We start from the raw sequence: 18986 nt of genomic DNA, 5'->3' as shown, positions 1-18986 counted from the left end.
TAGCACAGTGATTCTCACATACAGAAAGTTTTCGGTTGATTTTGACTATTCCTTTTCCCACTTTCACACATCTGAGACCAAGACAAATGTTTTTAGCTGGTGGAAAAAAAGAATAATACTAATTCAAAAAAAGAGAACCATAGTCAGAGAGTTTGAAAATCTTTGCAAACTACATTTTATGATATTAATAAAACATTAATGATAATGATTGTTATTGTTTATTAATAATAAACACCATATTAATGTTAAACTGCAGAAAAAAATAATGTTCTTTGTAAATACCAAGGAATATAAAAGGAGGAAGGGAGGGGAGGAGGGAACAGGGTTACATAGGAATTCTAGAAGACAGACCAAAGTAGTCATATGGAAAATATCAAGTCTCAGAAACATCACAAGAAACCATATTAATTCTAATATTTTTCTAAAATTTGGAGGAAATACCAAGATGTTGAAATGCATAGCTAATTTTTGCACTTTGAATGAGTCATGACACACATTTCAGCTGACAAGAAATTCTCTCACTGAGACATGACATTTGTGAGCTTTTCACATTAGCTGTCATCCCTGTGCTACTCAGAGACTGTTTCATTGTTTAATGAACTTGGGGGGTACAGATCTCACCCACTCATTGGCAAAACGAGGCTAATGTGTTTGGGTATAAAGTTTAAAATCCAGGAAAGTCTGATTGGATTGTGCTGTGCGTTAGCATCATGTTTTCATAGAGCAAAGACTAAAAGATTAACAAAATAAAGGTAATTTGTGAAGAGCAAAATAAGAATTTGGCAAAGTGCATCTAGCAGAGAATCTGGTAGACCGCATGCACTCTGGACACCTGGAAAGTGGACAATAACCTGTATTTTCCGCAGTCTGTGTAAGGTAGCCCTGAGCACCCATTCTTTCTCTACCAACCAAGCGAGCATTGCTAACTTGCCTTCTCAGGCACCTTGATACAAAGAAAGATCTCAACAGCAGACTCCTATACACACTAGAAATCATAAAATTTCGATCTACATCAATTAATAAATTGGAATCCTGATTGATTCCTCATTCTCATATGACTTGGGTTAGTGAGAGTCAGTCTCCAAGATTCTAGTCAGTCTAGTCAACTTTGGGTGCACTGATTAAATCAAGACCTGCAAAGGTGTTAACCAGTCCCGTGAATATGGTCACCTACCCAGATGAGCCCGTGGGTAATGTTTCCATGGAGCCCAGCCTCAGCAATCAGTTGATGTCTCTTTGTGATTCTCTCTCTCTCCCTGCCCCCCTCACCGTCTTCTCTTTCACTCCCTCTCCTTCCCTTCCTCCCTAATTTCACAAATTAGAACTCTCAATTGTCACCCATGTAGGGGCAGAAAGGGGTGGTACCTTTCCTCCCCATCAGGAAGGTTATGGTCAACAACCCTATAACAAAAGACAAATTAACTAGAGAAAAGCATAACAAATTTATTTGATGATAGTTTTACATGTCATGCAAGCCTTCAGAATGAAGACCCAAAGATACAGGGAAAACTGTCCATGTTTATGCTTAGGTTCTATGAAGCAGGGACAGCCACCTAGAAATGGGATTGGACAAAAAGGGTATGAACTAGTGGGAGTGGACTGGGTGGGGAAACCCAGCAAGGCCTGTCTGTTTGGACTTTTCTCAGCCTCTCTATGCAGCATTCCTCTCTCCCTAGTATGGGGCAGGACCCTCTGGAATGAGGGTCTTAATTTCTTTGTGGCCAGTTGTTACCCAGAAAGGTGGGGGCAAGTTAGAGTAATATTTTTAGGCTTGCTGGCTGGCTTTGGGGAAAAGCAGCTCCAGTTTCTGTGGTTTGCCTCAGGGGAGAATGAAGGGTGAGAGACAGGAGGACGGGAGAAGGTCAGAGGGAAACTTTGCTTCTGAGGCTTTCATTCTTGGGTATTGTTTTCTGAGCCCCAACACACACGAAAATATACAAATGGAGGAGAAGAGATAAAATCACCAAGATATCAACAAAGTATCTTGCTTAATGATCTATGTTCTACAAAATGGGCCCATCAAAGCCACATGAAAAATACAAAAAGCAGGTGATGACGATTCTTGGGGGAATATCATCGTACTGGAGAAGACACGCCAACTGACGTGTGGCATGCCACGGTCCCCTCTGAAGACTAAGTGACCACACAGGTCCCACAGGTGGGACACAGTGGCTGGCACTGGTCTAAGCAGAGCAAACTAGAGACTACCAGTGACCTTGTAGTGGTTTGATCCAAAAGTTCTACCAAAATGAGGGGACAGTGAGTAAACCTGAAGCTCTGTCTGTAGGTTCTGTGACCTGCAGATATTTGTTAAAATGTCAACACTGTGATCTAAGAGCATGGCTGATCCTGTTAGCCCTGCTGTTTTTGTACCCTGACAAGTACCTCTCACTAGCTGACTTTGACAGTTTCCTTAAGATCTGACCAGGGATGCCCCATGATCTCCAAGCCTCAGGTAGTCATTCCAGCTTGGAGGATCAAGGGGACAGAGGCACATCTACCCCAGCCAGAGAGATCCTGCAGTTAAGGGTCATGTCCCAACACCAGTGACCAGTCTGCCGAATGTGGAATTTATCAATAGGAAAGAACGGCGCAGAATTACCTGACGTGAGTAAAACCAACAGCATGAAAAGAGGGACCAAGGTGAAGAAGCACCATCAATGATCCCAGAAGAAAACTTCTATTTCTGAAGTCATTTTCTAAAAGACATTGAGAAGTTACAGTATTCATAAAACAAGATGTTACTGCCCATTGATATGTCAATTAGGTTTCCAAAGCCTAGGTATGCTAACTCGGCCACCACAAAGTTTCACAATGATTCAACAGCCAATTATATATGCTGGAATTCATGGTTTATTGAAAGGCCTTCACACACCACAAATCATACAATTAATATTCAACACACAGGCAGGAATAGTAAGTGGGTAATGAACCACAGCGATGGGACCGACAGACAAGTTGAGTGTGTCCAGAAGTCTTTGGGGAGGGGGCTAGGGATTCAAGGCTTTTCTCAGGCAGTGCCAATCCAACATGGGGGAGGGAAAGCCTCAGAGTTCTCACAGAGCCTCCAAAGGCATCTCGAGATGGCTGGGTCTTTGCTACTTTTATGATCCTCCCAGGTAGGTCTGTTCTCATTATCTCAGCCACCTTTCACTCTCTATCTGTTCATTTCAGGTCTCAGGTGGTACCAGGCAACTAGGTGTTATCTTATTACATCAGTTCATTACATACATGTTTATCACCTTGAGGAGGAGTGACTCCACTGTGAGCTTAATTCTACTTGGCCTTGGTGACTCCATTTTGAGACATTAGGATCACAAATCAGTATGCTATATCACAAGAAAACACTGCTGTGTAAAATGTTCATCAGAGAACAAGAAAGAGTTCTTATAAAAGAAAAACATGATTGCCAAAATAAGAAACTCAATAAAAGAGCTGAATAGCAGAATGGGCACAACTGAAGAATAAATTAGTGAATAGAAGATCTAGTCATGAAGCCCTATCAGGACATTGAACCCAAATGTAAAAATATAGAAATTAAAAGATTCGAGTGGAGACATGGAGGAAAAATGCAGAGTCATATCTATCTAATATATATTCAGAAGGAGAAATAGAAAGGAAATTGAATCAAGAAAATAGGAGAAGAAAATTTCTGTGAGATGAAAAAAACATCTTCTGATAGAATCTCATATGAAATGGGAATATCAAAAGAATGTAACTAGACCTTTGCTGCCGAGATGTTTAACTGGATTCCTTTTGAGACTTGGGATAATTTTATATTTAAATTTAGCTTGAAAAGAGCAAGAACTTCTTCAATTCTATTCTGTTTGCTAAATATACATAAATAATTTCTGCATGGAGTATTTTTTAAAGTCTGCCTGATTCATTCAAATAAGGCATCAATCCATTTTATTCTGCTTTTAGCAAACATCTGGTGCAGGGCAATATGGCATGTGGATAATCACTCAGCATTTGCTAGTTAACTACAAAACACTAACAGTCTGTTTTATGCTTATGAGAAAGCTACAAACAATACTTTTCTTTGAGGTAGAGTGATTTGGAGATAAATTATAACCATGTTGAGCTTCCACAAATGGAAAGATTTCTTCACAATAAAGTATGTTGAGTCAGTTGTATTTAAGCAATGAATTTATGGCCACACATTCATTCAATAGTTCAGATTCTTCGTTTCATAGTCCCTGTAACTTAATCCCATGGTGTATACTTAGAAAATTCCATACAAAGTCTAATAAGTTGGCAAAGAAAATGGCAGGGGTAGGGGGCATATAATCATACAAAATAAACATTGACTTTGTGATGCATTCTCGTATTTCTTTTAAAATATTCTTTCTTGATGTCTTACTGGAGTTTTCACCTTCCCGGTTAAAATTTGATTCTATCTTCTTGCCTAAGGGCTGGGGAAAATGGAACCAGAACAATGACGGATAGACAATGGCCTAAAGTGGAGATTTTGATAATTATTGCTATTGTTGCTTTAAGGAAATTAAACAGAATTTACCCCAAGTTTCATCTTTTACAAAAACATTCTCATGATGAGTACATTTCAATGTTCCAAATGAATTAAAGAAAACTAATTAGGGTAACGAACTCTGCTGACTTCCACTATGTTTTCTCATAAAATGTTGCCTTCCAGTAAAGTGAAACTTAAGTCCTGAGATTGACTATTTTGCCCAAAAGTGGCACAGGAAGGGAGAGGCAGGAAAGAGGAAACTGAAATTCAAATATCCTAGCCACCTATTCTGGACAAAGTTAAACAGATTAAATGGTTTTTCTTTTTTAGAAATAGTTTGCATTCTCACATTCCTGATTTGCTGTTTCAAATATTCCTGATTTACTCTAATAGTTCACATTCTCCCACGAGCAATCCGTTATAGCGGGAACTGCTGTTGTCAAGATGATGAGAAAGACATGTTCATTGTATTCCACTTGTTGTCAGACCAGCATTCCAACACAGGATAAAAGCCACAGCCATTTAAACATATATCTTCCTGACATATTTTTTTGTTGGCAATGACGAAGAGTTAAACTTTATCAGTGTATTGGTATGACTGACTAATTGAAAGCATTAGTTTTGCATTAATCCTTTCCACAAGTATTTATTGAGTACCTACGGTGAGTACCTGTGTGAGACCCTGGGATACGGTGATCAGTGGAGTAGATCAATTTCCTGCCTAAAGAGAATAAGGGATACAAAGAAGGGACCATTGTGCCCCGTGGGAAATGCAGACAGGGCACTGAACCTAAATTTAGGATGCTGTGGAGAGCTCCTAGAAGTAACCTCTACCCTTAGACAGGGGGTTCTCAACTTTGGTACTATTAACATTTGGGGCCAGTTAATTCGTTGATGCTGGGGCTGTCCTGTACATCATCGGATGCTTAGCAACATACCTGGGCTCGAACTATTAGGTGCCACAATTTGTTGACAACCAAAATATCTCCAGACATTGCCAAATGTCCTCTGGGGACAAACTGATTCCCAGTTAAGATCACTGGCTTAGGTGGAAGATGAGGAAAGTTGGGGGGTATGGGAGAAGAAAGGGGTAGTAGGGTGGGGGAGAAGACCTGAGAGGTAAGAGGGAATCGCTGGTATCAAGATCTCTAAGGCAACAAAGACCACGGCCCCACAGGGTGTGGGTGGCAGGTGCTTAGCTTGATATGAGAATGAAGAGATAACTAAAGTCATAACCTAGGGACCCTTATAAATCATTATCAGCTTGGAGTTTATATTAATTATCTATTGCTATGTGTGATGATTAGCTGTATGTGCCAACTGGCCCATGAGAGTGCCCAGATATTTGGTCAAACATTATTCTGGGTATTTCTGTGGGAATGTTTTGGATGAGTTTAACATTTAAGTCTACAGACTGAGTAAAGCAGATTGCCCTCCCTGATGTGGGTGGGCCTCGTTTAATCAGTTGAAGGTCTAAATAGAACAAAAAGGCTGATCCTCCCCAGAATAAGAGGGAATTTCGCCCACTCAACTGCCCCTGAGCTGGCACAAGGGTGAGCACCTGCCTTTATACTTGAACAGAAGCATCCGTTCTTCCAGTGTCTCAAGCCTGCCAGCATTTGGTCTCGAACTACAGCACTGGCTCTCCTGGTTCTCAGACCTTCAGACTTGGACAGGCACAACACACAGGCTCTTCAGGTCTCCAGCTTCCCGCTGCAGACTGTGACACTTGTCAGTCTCCACAATCGCGTGAGCCAGTTGCTTATAATCCACATACAAATACATAGAGAGACACATTCAGTTGGCTCTGTTCTTCTGGAGAATCCTAATACACTATGTATAATAACAAATTATCTCAAAACTTCTCCATTTAAAACAACAAGCCTTTATTATCTTGACAGTTTTTAAGAGTCAGGAATCCCGGAGCAGTTTAGCTGGGTGACTCAGGCTTGGCATCTCTCATGACGTTTGAGTCGAGCTGCCAGCCGGGCTGCCGTCTCTGAAGGCTTGAGATGCTCTGGAAGGATCAGTACCCAAGCTGGCCCTTCGCAGGAGGCTGCCGCTCCTCCCTGCGTGGGCCTCTCCGAAGGGCTTCTCACAACACTGCTTCCTCCAGGGCGAGTGATCAAAGAGAAGACTCACATTTAAAAACAATTTGTACCCCTGGAACATTTTGAAATAAAAAAAAATAAAGACTCCAAAATAATTATAAATAAATAAATAAAATACAATACAATACCATAACTCTGGCTTCTGTTTAGATCCAGAAGCAAAAGGCTATAGAAGTCATCAACTGGTTTTGATCAGAGAGTTGCCATCAATATGCAATTTGTCATTTAAGCCCCTGGATAGTTAGAAAGTGACTCTCATTATGGAGGAACTTAGTCTTTGAATTGATCACAGTAACATGAAAGTACTAAGTGCATAATGAAACCAGCAAGTAATTGAACTAACTCTTCTTCTGAATGCAATCGCAGCAAAACCTGAGGCCCAGAGAAGCTAAAAGATGGAACTTCCATTAAGGCTCCACGGACCTGATAGAGCTCATCATTCGTTTGCAAGGCCTTTCCATGGTAGATGGCAGAGGCCATCATGGCGCCGCTCTTCATTTTCATGTAAAAGTGGTCTGAGGCGTCTCAACTTCAAACTTCACTCTCAATTTGAAAATATTTTTTTTGCCTCTTGAGGTCTTGACCTTTTCTTATTTAAATTGGGAGTAATAACAGTGACAACTCTCACAGAGGTTCTTAAGGGAAATAAAAGAACATACTACATCAGTGTGACCATACAAATGAAGTAAATATAGACATTTAAGATGAAAAATCCAGAATTCCCAACTGGCATAATGCTTAAGATGGTTTTAAGTGTTTATCACACTAGATGTCTATGTTTCCTTTCAGCTCTAGAAGATAACTGTAAACAGCAATTTATGTAGACTATCCAGCCATAAATCACAGAATCTTATAAGTGATTGTTCTCACACAATGGCCCCAAAATACTCATCTTGCCCACCCCTACCCCAAATACTCATCTTGTTCTTTGGATGCAGGAATCCAGCCTTCTGCTGGAAACTGGCTTTGGAGTCCACTGATATAAAGGTTGAAATGGTATCGTGAGGCACACAACCACCATCTGCACCAATACTGGGCTTGGTCTGGATTTCCCCGGTCTGCACCACAGTTGGGAAGTCCACTGTGGGCGGCAGTCGGCTGATGAGTAGAATCCAAACATCCTCACGCCTTCATCCTCCTGAGTTCCTCTTCCCTCTACCATCCGAGTAGGTACAATCACACACCCCTTCCTTTGACTATCAGTTAACCACTTAGGGTAATCAAAATACCCACTTAGGGTATTCTCTTAGTTGTTGTTCATCACTTCTCCCTCTGACTAGTACCCTGAGCTTCTCTCTCCAGCCCTTTTTATTCCATGCATGATCAACCTCCTCTGCCTTCATTTCCAAAGCAGGGCTAACACTAGGTTATAATATGGAACAAACTTTCCTAAGGATATGAGGATAACATTAGGGAATTATTACAATGAAAAGAAAAACTTCAAATTAGATATTTGATCTCGCTGCTCTTTAAATCTGTCTGCCTGTGTCCTTTCACATCAGGTTTCCTGCTGCCACTTCCGCCTTGTAGCTCCCAGACTATAGCCACAGTGCCAGCCCACCAATCCATGCGTTTCCCAACGACCCTACCCATGGCCCTGTCTCTAGAGCCTTACATTCTTTCTCTATAGGCTCCAACCAAGAGAAGCAAAACTACCTAACCCCATCTCGCAGAGACACTGTCTCCCCGCAAGAAAGACAGCCTTTTGCATTTTTATGCAGAGTAGTTTAGCTCTTGTTTGTCCCAAAACTCTCCCTTCTTTAATAGGATTGTTATAGAACCCTAAGGCTCATGGAGATTTCCTTCATAATTGAAATAAGTCATAGTGACTGATTATAGCAGAGACCTGGACAAGCTGTACTGAAGCCAAGTCAGGCAGTAGCAGGGAAGTAGAAAGGCAGGCAGTATCCCAGAAGCCAGGCAGAGGACCAGGAACCAGAGATGAGCAAATATGAAAACAGCAGTCCAGGAAAAGACAAGGACACAAGCTGAGAAGAAGTATAATTAACTCCTTCCTGGTTCCTAATCTTAAGCTACCAAGAACTTCTGGTCGGCACATTTGTCCCTAGATAATGGTGACCAGCAGGGTGAAGTGGAAGGGGAAAATGGGCATATACCTTAAATATTGCACATGCCACATATTACTGTTAACCAATCCACTATTTGGGGGCATTTGATTGTGTCCAATTTTTAGTTATAATCAGGGCTATGAATTTTGTTTGTATATGGGGGGTTTTTTCTTCAATCTTTCCATATATCCATGCTTTTTTCCTTAGTATAAATTTTTAGAAGTGGAATGCTATTTAAGAGTGTAAAGATTTTTCTAATATTGACATAAGCCATCTAGGCACAAGAATCAGTCCTAGCTTTAACATAAATTTACTTTTTCTGAACCCTTCCTAGCCTCATTTAATTCTTCATCTGCTGAGGAGTTAAATATTCAACATAGAGGAAGCTGAAGTGCACTATGCTTGGAGGTGTTGAAATGATGGAAATTCTAGAGGTAGAAGAAAGTGAAAGGAAAAGTGTTGGAGAGGAGGGAAGGGTATAAAGGCAGAGTCAGCCACCCAGCAAACAAATCGCTCCTCCCATTCCACTCCTGAGCTAAACCTCCTCTTTAGAACAACATGATGCTCAAGGTATTGTGACATTTTATGTGGCTTACTTAAATTGCTTTTCTACCTTATTTCTTCCTTTCTCAATTTTCTTGTTGCCCTCTCCTTTTAAGCACTATCTTCTGCTTCAAAAAAAAAAATGGCATTTTAACTTTTCTCATAGCCTCTGGGCTACCTAATTAACTGCATGTTGGTTTTCATCAGGGTTTTACAAATGAGAGACATGATTCTGTTGTATTAAATTAGGAAGAAAATGAATCATTGTAAGTTTGTTGACTTTTAACCTCCTAGTCTTATATGTGTCCATCATGACATGGCCAGATTGCACTTCTAATTATCTGTCCACTGCCACCCACCGTCCCTTGCAGAAGATAAACTTTTGGAGGCAGACGGCATAACGCATTGGTTTGACATTCTAGGGAGCTTAGCACAATCTTGGACACATAGCAAGAACTTGTGAAATATATTTACTCAATGATGGCATATTATGCCTTAATTTATACATTAATCATTGTATTTAACTAAAAAGAGATTTAAATGCCATGAGAAAGTCCAGCGGACCAGAAAGATATTTTAGAAATAGATGGATGGAAGGTTCATAGACAGCTGAGCAGTTGTGTGTGTATTGCCCTCATGTTCCCTTCCTTCAGGAACCAGGAAGAGCCATGTGTTCTCTGGCACACAGGGTGATGTTCAGGACTTGCAGGGCATCCCGTGGGGCCCCACCTTCCTAAGCCACCAGCAGCACTGCCCACCTCATGTGGATGGATGGCACAACCCCCTCCTGGACTGCCTGTTGGTGCCCCACCTCCCACGTGCTCCCTGGGCATACACAGTTTTCCCCATAAAGCACCCCCAGGTCAGGTCTAACCCTGAAGAGCTGAGCAATCAGTCACTAAATGCCCTCAACTGAGGGACTCGTGGACATGGGAAGAGAGGTGAAAAAAAGGTAGTTTTGCTGAGAAACAGGAATCCAACCGGTACTTGAAACTCAAAGTTTTACTTGACAGATCATCAAGCCAGTTCCTTTCCTCCCCTCCCTCCCTCACTCTGCCCCTACGTATGTTTACCCAAGTTTCTACCAGCATGAAAATCAACATTATTGTTATTCTCCACCTCATCAGAAACTTCTGCCAGAGCCCTTTCTCTCTCCCAGCCGTCTTCTCTCCAGCCTTCTCCCACTCTAAACTCCCCTTAGCTTTCTATCAAAGCTATCAGAGACATAAAAAGTAGCCCATCCTTTTTAAAATCGCAGGCATTCCCTGACTTGATAAATCTGGAGACTCTAACAATAGGACTAGTTGGTGGCCACGTTGAAGGACTTTCAGCTGGACACTGCTTCCATCTCTGTGACTCTGCCCTGGCACTGAGCTCAGTATCAGAGAGCCTCAGTCCCCTAATCCAATAACCCTCACCCTACAGCTAACATTTTAAAATGAGGTATCTGACACTCAGAGAGACAGAGTAAGTTGTGCAATGATGTAATTACCAGGGCAGGAAAGGGAAGCAACCCAACATCTACCAAGTGGTCCTAAGTGCCAGGCATATGGTGAAACCCGACTTAAGAGTGGATGTTTTTTAACTATACGTAATAGCCGTCCTCTTGTGAAGACGTGTATAAAACAAAATAATTGTCTATGCATTGAAGAGTTTGATAGTTAAAGGACTTGCAAAGTACTCTACTGCTTATGAAATGCACATAATCCTGTAAATTTTTGTTACCTGGTTTGTGGGTAGAAGCAGAATGACTTTCTCCCCTGGGTTCACCACGGGCACTTCATATTCAACAAAGTCACACTGAGCCCATTGTCATTGCCCAAAAGGCTGATCCTCTTCCCGTGTGCTCTCTCTTGGCAAACGGCACTGCCACTTCCCCACCCAGACTCTGGGCTACTGCAGCAGTCTCTTAACTGCCTTTCTCTACCCCTCTCTAATCCATTCTCTACACGACAGTCTATGGAGATCTTTCCAAAACATAAATCTGACCCTATCTCTACCTTTCTTAACACAGCACTTCACCTTCCTGTTGGCATCACAGTGTTTAGCATGGCGTAACATGCATCATTCTAGTCCTAGGTTGGAAATCCATTCTCCCTCTCACCTCTGCCTCCTACCTGCAGCTCTGCAGCTGAAGTGTGCCAAATTCCCTCCACCCTCTCACACCACCAAGCTTTGGCCCATGCTGCTACCTCTACCTTTAACCTCTGTCCTCATCCCCTATATCTTTGCCTGGCTGACTCCTCTAAGTTTTCATAACCAGATCAGGTGTCAATGTCTCCAGGCAGTCTCCACCAACAAGAAAGAGCAGGTAGTGGTTCTCAAGTCACATATGTAATTTTACATTTCCTAGTAGCCATATTTTTAGAAGAAGAAACTGATGAGATTAATATTTTATTTATACTGTATCCCAATATATCAATAATATAATCAATGTTATATTATTATCATTGTATTAAATATTGATTCAGCATATAATCAATATTTTTAAAGTATTGAGATGCTTTATATTCTTTTTTCCTACAAGTCTTCAAAGTTCAGTCTTGATTTTACTCCTATGGCACATCTCAATTTGGACTAGCCACATTTCAAGTGCTCAATGGCCACAGGTGGAGAGCAGCTACCATGTTGGACATGAGAGCACTTGAGAACCACCTGGAGATCCTAATGAAAACAGAATCCTGTGCTCTACTTCCAAAGGTTCTGTTTCTGGGGGGCGTCTAACTCTGGTGTTCTAGCGGTGACCAGAAATGTTCATGTTCAGTAAGAATCCCAGGTAGCTCTCCTATACATGTTCCTCAGACCACACTTTAGGAAATTTGGGCTTAGTACCCAGATGCACTGATTTTGGAGTTAGACCTAGAGGAGTCTGCATCCAGAATCCACCAGTTAAGAGCTGTAAACATTAGTGGCTTCAGTTTTCTAGGTCTCAGTCTCCTCACCTGCAAAAACTCCTACCTAGAGACTTGTGGGTATCTAATGGATAATGTATTTGAAACACTCAGCACACTATCTGGCACGCGTCTGAAAATGGCAGCTGTCTGAATGCACCACACCCTCAGAAAGCTCCACTACGTGGACGAGGTGTCTTGCACATCACCCCTGACTTTCTGTACTTCCCTCCACCACCGCCCGTCACGCACTGCCATCATCATCTGCTTGGAGCCTGTTCCTCCACCTGATGAGGGACGGAAACCGGCTGCTGTGCATTTCTGCATCCCTGTGTCTCACACACAGTGGGTGCTTGGTACACATCATTTTTTAGATGATTGATCATTTTTCAGAAGTTGAACTAAATTTGATCAACTGGGTCTCTTCTAGTGGAGCAAAACTCTACACAAGAATTAAGTACAAAGTGGAGTATACACCTGTTCTAACGCTCTCTCCTTTAAAGTCTGTCACAGAAAGCTTCGCCAAAGTGATCCATGGCTTGAAAGTGGGACACCTGACTGATCAAGTCATTCGGAGGAGCAAGAGAATGATCCTGGATACGCTGGGCGTCGGGTTCCTGGGAACCAGCACGGCGGTGTTTCACAAAGCCAGCCAATACAGTAAAGTGAGAAGCTCAAAGTCTACTTTAGAGATAAAACCAAGGGTGCACACATGTGTTTTATTTACTCTGTACTGAGTTTTATAGATAGTACTTGTTGTATATAGCGTTGTTCTATGTAGTTTTATGATTTTCTGTGTTTCAGTATCTGAGTTTTACTATCCACCCATATCCTTCACTAAGTCACTGTCTTAAAACCATACACTAGTAATATCTCACAGTTTATTATTATGAGTAAAAGCACATTTTAACCTGAAAGTCTTAGAAACAGTAGCACCTACCACAGACCATTTGTTCATGCAAAGACTTTAAGATTCTTTGGAGAGAAGACTGGTCGAGTACTCTGAGCAGAGGGTGGCCATGCGTGTGGAAGACTCAACATCTGCTCTCTGTAGGATGTAGTACTGTACACGGCTAGTCCACCTTCCCCGGTATTTACCCCAAGGAGTAAATAAGAGTAAATTCAGGCGTGCATCCCTGGAGCACTTCTGCATTACAATATGGCATCAGGCAACAGTATCTCCCCTCCCTTCCATGGGAAAAGTCACATATTCTTCTACAAGGAAGAGAGGACCCAGTGACTAAGGCTTCCTATCTTGCACAAAGGGTTGAAGTAAGAACTGTTCATCTAATGCCTCCAAAGATGAAGAATAACGTTTGAAGTGATGACTGGTACGTTGCATCCACACTCTATATAACTAATTGATATTCTTTCGTTCCAGATCTATAGTTCCAACATATCCAGCACTGTTTGGGGCCAGCCGGACTTCAGGCTCCCGCCTACATATGCTGCTTTTGTTAACGGTGTGGCTGTAAGGAGGTTTTCATGCTTTTTCAACTATTTGAATATCATAATAATTTTAGAGCCAGAAAATATCTCAGAAATCAGCCGACTTCCATATCGTACAGATGATATAATTGAAACCCAGAGAGATAAAGTGGCCTGCCCTCTCTCCAGTGTACTAATTCAGTTCTCATATTTTTATGGTAAATTGATGCTTTTCAAACAAATTGTGTAGTAGCGGAAATAAGAGGGAAGGGGAAGGATTTAGATAAAAACACTCCCAACGTATCCCCACTCTAAACCTTGAATGTATATACTAAAAAGAAAAAAAAATCATAAAACCCAATATCCAGACACAGTTTCTTCTCAGTTCCTTCTGTTGTGGGTGCCAGTTTCTATCCGGTAATGTGCCCTTCATTCATTCATTTAAGTGTTTATTCAGTAGATATTTCTTGAGAAAGGAACACTAGGCATATAGTGTATATTTTCTGAACGAAAAATCTGCACTTCTTAACTGATAGATAATTTTTATGCTTCCTCTGTGTGTCAGGGGGAGTAGTCTACAAGATGTAATTTGGAAATGAACATGTTGGGATTTTTGAGATATTTTTATGGTTTATGAGGACAGTAGTTCAGAATATTGAAAGTCAAACCCAATGGTGCATTCAGAAGTTAATGTCCAACAAGCAGTGGGAAATGCACCAGCCACATCAAATAGGCGTAAAAATCTATTTTTAAATGAACTTCTGGTTATTACTAAGTATTTTCATACAAGGGAAAAGCAAATGGCTGGGATGAAGAGGAATAAAACCTTAAAGAATAAAGTAATGATTTTAAAACATAGCTTAATAGTTAATCTGGGTTTGAGAGTTCTTATGCTATTCTTGCAACTTCTCTAAAAGTTTGAAATTACTTCAAAATGAAAAGGTAAAAAACTATATGGCTTTGTATGGAATAAATGACATTGAACTTAAGGGCAGCTTGTTTAAAGGATGGGGAGGGAGGAGGCAGCAGCCACCTGATTCTGCAGCTTGTTTTTTGGAGGGGAATATAGATCTTTCCAGGGGCTGTGGCAGAGAGAGCTCAGGCCACCTGGGCAAGACCCAAGCTCCGCGGGGCTCACAAGCTGCTCTCTAAGGTCCTGCCTCCTCTGGGCAGAGGAACAGCAGGCCTCAGTGCCCAGCCACGTGATTAAAAACCATAGCCAGTTCTCTGGTTTTCTTTTCAGAGAATCAGATCAAAAAAATCTCCCATCAAACAAGATTATTGCTAAACTAAGTCCTTACTGGTCTGAAGGCAATTGCATTCAGGGAAAAATTTTGTTTTTGTTTGTTTACACAGATTCACTCGATGGACTTTGATGACACGTGGCACCCTGCCACTCACCCTTCTGGGGCTGTCCTTCCTGTCCTCACAGCTTTATCAGAAGCCTTGCCTCAGAGTCCAAAGCTTTCTGGCCTTGATCTGCTGCTGGCTTTCAATGTTGGTATTGAAGTGCAAGGCCGATTAATGCATTTCTCCAAGGAAGCCAAAGACATACCGAAGAGGTATGGAGAGAATTTGTCCCATTGAGAAGCAGCCACCTTCCTCTTCATCTGTCAGCCATTACCCCTGTGGAGCTTTCTGACTTAGAGGCTAGCTCAGCTGAAGATGTTAGCATTAGTGCTGGCAGATAAGTCAATTCACCAGTCACATACCAAACCCTATATCCAGATGCAAAAATGTGACTTCAGAAGCCACATTTTTCCTTTGGGTTTACAGAGCCAATCAATCATAATCATGAAATAAATTGGTGCCTTTCATCCCTGGGTGACTCATGGCATTCCGGCACCCATGAGTACTCTCAATATTCCTGATCCCAGCCTCAAAGCAGAATCTACTCTGATCTTTCCTAGTGTCCTTCAGACTAATGAGAACATTCAGAATATCCTACCCCTAACTGCTCATCCTGTAGATAAAAAAATGGCCAAATGTTGGCCATTTCATATGGTTCAATGTCATATTTATTTTGCCACTTAGCCTGCCAGGAGAGGAGTAAATTGGAATACTAGGTAGTAAAGTTTCACAATTTCTACAAGGCCTTCAGTTCTTACAGTTACTTACAATCAACAACTTTCACTTTTCTGGCAAATGGTAACAGTACCATTTATAAAGAACTCACTATGTGTCAGACACTGTTGTAAACATATGAGTTCATTCAAGGCTCCCAAAACACTAAGAAATAGACATTATTATTATTATCACCATTTTATGTAAGAAAAAAAAACAGGTATAGAGAAGTTGAACAACTTTCCCAAGATCACACAGCCAGTAAGTGGTAGAGCTGAGATTTGAACCTAGGTGGTACAACTCCATTATGAATGTTCTTAACCATTATGCTGTACTGCCTCTCAGTGGGTAAAGCTTATAAATCTCTAACTCCGCTTCTTTGCTTTTCAGATTCCATCCTCCTTCAGTGGTAGGAATTTTGGGTAGTGCTGCTGCTGCATCCAAGTTTTTAGGACTTAGCTTGACAAAATGCCAAGAGGCCCTGGCCATTGCTGTTTCTTATGCCGGGGCACCCATGGCAAATGCGGCCACTGAGACCAAGCCCCTTCATATTGGCAACGCTGCCAAGCACGGGATAGAAGCTGCTTTTCTGGCAATGCTGGGTCTCCAAGGAAACAAGCAGAGTTTGGACTTAGAGGCAGGATTTGGGGCCTTCTACGCCAATTATTCCCCAAAAGTCCTTCCAAACCTAGATTCCTACACTTGGCTGCTGGACCAGCAGGATGTGGCAGTCAAGAGTTTTCCCGCACATCTGTCTACCCACTGGGTGGCAGATGCAGCCGCATCTGTGAGAAAGCACCTCGTAACAGAGACAGCCCTGTTCCCCACTGAGCACATCCAGAGGGTTGTGCTCAGGATTCCACATGTCCAGTATGTAAATAGACCTTTCCCAGACTCGGAGCACGAAGCCCGTCATTCCTTTCAGTATGTGGCCTGTGCCATGCTGCTGGATGGTGACATCACAGTCTCATCATTCCAAAAACACCAGATTAACAGGCCACAGGTGAAAGAACTTCTCAGTAAGGTAGAGCTGGAGCACCCTCCAGACAACCTGCCAAGCTTCAACACATTGTACTGTGAAATAAGTGTCACCCTCAAGGATGGAGCTACCTTCACCCATCGCTCGGATACTTTCTATGGTCACTGGAGGAAACCACTGAGCCAGAAGGACCTAGAGGCAAAGTTCAGAGCCAATGCCTCCAGGACACTGTCCTATGACACAGTGGAAAGTCTTATAAAGATAGTAGAAAAACTGGAAGACCTAGAAGACTGTTCTATGTTAACCACACTTCTCAAAGGATCCTCTCCACCAGAGGCAGCTTCAAAATTATCCAGCATGTAATAATTCCATCACACAATCTCTCCTGGGGTTTACCAATCTAAATGACTTTGCTTTTGGGGAGATTTTTATGATTTGCTGTGTAAAATATGGGTCTGCTGCTTGTCTGTCCAGGAATAGAGTCCAGAAACAGAACTGTATCTATTTGGAAGAAGTCCTGTCCTGTGAATTTTGCAGGACAGTTCAAATTACCTAAATCAAAATAATAAATATGCAAGAAACACAAAAAATATTTTCTAAGCATTCATAAGGGTAAAATTTAAGTCACCTGCTTATAAAATTAATCTTTTCAGAGGAATTTTTTTTTTTTTTTTTTGAGACAGAGTCTCTCTCTGTTGCCTAGGCTAGAGTGCCATGGCATCAGCCTAGCTCACAGCAACCTCAAATTCCTGGGCTCAAGCAATCCTTCTGCCTCAGCCTCCCAAGTAGCTGAGACTACAGGCATGTACCACCATGCCCGGCTAATTTTTTCTATACATATTTTTAGTTGTCTAGCTAATTTCTTTCTATTTTTTTTAGTAGAGACGTGGGTCTCACTTTTGCTCAGGCTGGTCTCAGACTCCTGAGCTCAAACGATCCACCTGCCTCAGCCTCCCAGAGTGCTAGGATTACAGGCATGAGCCACCGTGCCTAGCCCCAGAGGAATTATTTTAAACTTTGTGAACCTCAAGGTTTTAGAAGAATGTGAACCCGTATGTCAGTGGAGAGGGGCTCTGGTCTGATGTGCTACCAACAGATTTCTTAGACCATGGATTATTCCACAGTGCCAGGGGTGCTAATGGGAGATTAGTGGGTTTAAATCTTGCCTCTGCCACTTATTAGACGTGGCCCTCTGCCATAGTTTCTCAATCTGTAAGGCAGTTTTGTCTTTTCTGGACATTCAATATAAATGGAATCATATATGTAGTCACGTGTGTCTGGCTTCTTTCACTTAAATGATTTTGAGATTCTTCCTCATATGTATTAGTTCTGTGTGCCTTTTCATTGCTGGGTAGTATTCCATTGTATGGATATGCCACAATTTGTTTACCCATTCACTAGTTAATAGGCAGTTGGATTGTTTCCAGTTTGGGCTATTACAAATAGTGCTTCTGTGAACATTCACATACTACTCTTTGGGTGGATGTATCTTTCCATTTCTCTTGTATAGATACCTAGGAGTGGAAATGCTCAGTCATTTGGTAAATATATATGTGATTTTATTTAAAAGAAGAACTGTTGTCAAAAGTAGCTCTATCGTGTTACATTTCCATCATCAATATATAAGGGCTCTAGTTTCTCCTCATCCTCACCAACCCTTAGAATTGTCTTTTTCATTTTAGCCATTCTACTGAGTATGGTATCTCAATGGTACCTCATTGTGGTTTTTAATTTGCATTTCCTTCATGACTAATTCTTGCCCATTCTTGCCAGTTCTTTTCATTGGGTTGTCTTTTACTGGTTGAGTTGTAAGAGTTCTTTATATATTCTGGTTATAAGTCCTTTATCATGTATGTTTTGTAAATATTTTCTCCCACTCTGTGATTTGTCTTTTCACTTTTTTATTGATGTCTCTTGAAAAGAAAAAGTTTTAAATTTTGATCAAATCCATTTTACCATTTTTGAAAAATTTTATCGTTTCTTCTTTGGATGTCTTCAGAAGGCTTTTATTAAAAATCCAGTTATATACTTTATAAAAGACACATAAGGATACAGAAAGGTTGAAGGTAAAAAGATGGGGAAATATGAATGGAATATTAACAAAAGAAGACTGGGATGAGTAAATGTTAATGTTAGACCAAGCAATACTAGAAATAAAGAGGGTCATTACATAACGATAAAAAGTTCAAATTACTAGGTAACTGAAATAATCTTAAACCTATATACACCTAAATTATATTGAACTGCAGGAAGAAATAAATAAATCTACCACCATACTGAGATTTTTTTAAAACATTTCTCTCCTAGTAATTGATATTTCAAGGAAGTCAAAAATAAACAGACTATAAATTATTTAAACACAATCAACATATGTTTATACAACAGGAATTCTGAGCCCAACTAGAGAATTCACAATCTTTTAAAATTTTC

At 41.2% G+C, this 18986-nt stretch overlaps 1 protein-coding gene across 2 annotated transcripts; it reads left to right on the top strand.

Moving 5' to 3' along the window:
- Positions 1–9173: 9173 nt before the first annotated feature.
- On the top strand, positions 9174–17243 carry ACOD1 (aconitate decarboxylase 1). Of its 2 annotated transcripts, XM_045566870.1 has the most exons (5): positions 9174–9221; positions 12589–12750; positions 13467–13556; positions 14870–15075; positions 15968–17243. In XM_045566870.1, exons 1-5 carry the CDS (start codon positions 9210–9212, stop codon positions 16917–16919), a joined length of 1422 nt encoding a protein of 473 aa, XP_045422826.1. In that variant the 5' UTR covers positions 9174–9209; the 3' UTR covers positions 16920–17243. The 2 variants fall into 2 exon arrangements, with proteins under 2 accessions (XP_045422826.1, XP_045422827.1); XM_045566871.1 differs by lacking the exons at positions 9174–9221; positions 12589–12750; positions 13467–13556 and adding an exon at positions 12889–13416 and having other exon boundaries at positions 15968–17242.
- The last annotated feature ends 1743 nt before the right edge of the window (positions 17244–18986 follow it).

Source organism: Lemur catta, chromosome 13, assembly GCF_020740605.2.
Source record: "Lemur catta isolate mLemCat1 chromosome 13, mLemCat1.pri, whole genome shotgun sequence".
NCBI lineage: Eukaryota > Metazoa > Chordata > Mammalia > Primates > Lemuridae > Lemur > Lemur catta.
The sequence above is the reverse complement of the archived record's forward strand: the minus strand, read 5'-3'. Positions and strand labels throughout refer to the sequence as shown.

What these genes read in the sequence shown, in the direction of transcription:
- ACOD1 (XM_045566870.1), top strand. An exon ending in CTTTTGTTAACGGTGTGGCT is followed by an intron (nt 13,557 to 14,869) that starts GTAAGGAGGTTT and finishes TTGTTTACACAG; the next exon opens with ATTCACTCGATGGACTTTGA. An exon ending in GCCAAAGACATACCGAAGAG is followed by an intron (nt 15,076 to 15,967) that starts GTATGGAGAGAA and finishes TTTGCTTTTCAG; the next exon opens with ATTCCATCCTCCTTCAGTGG.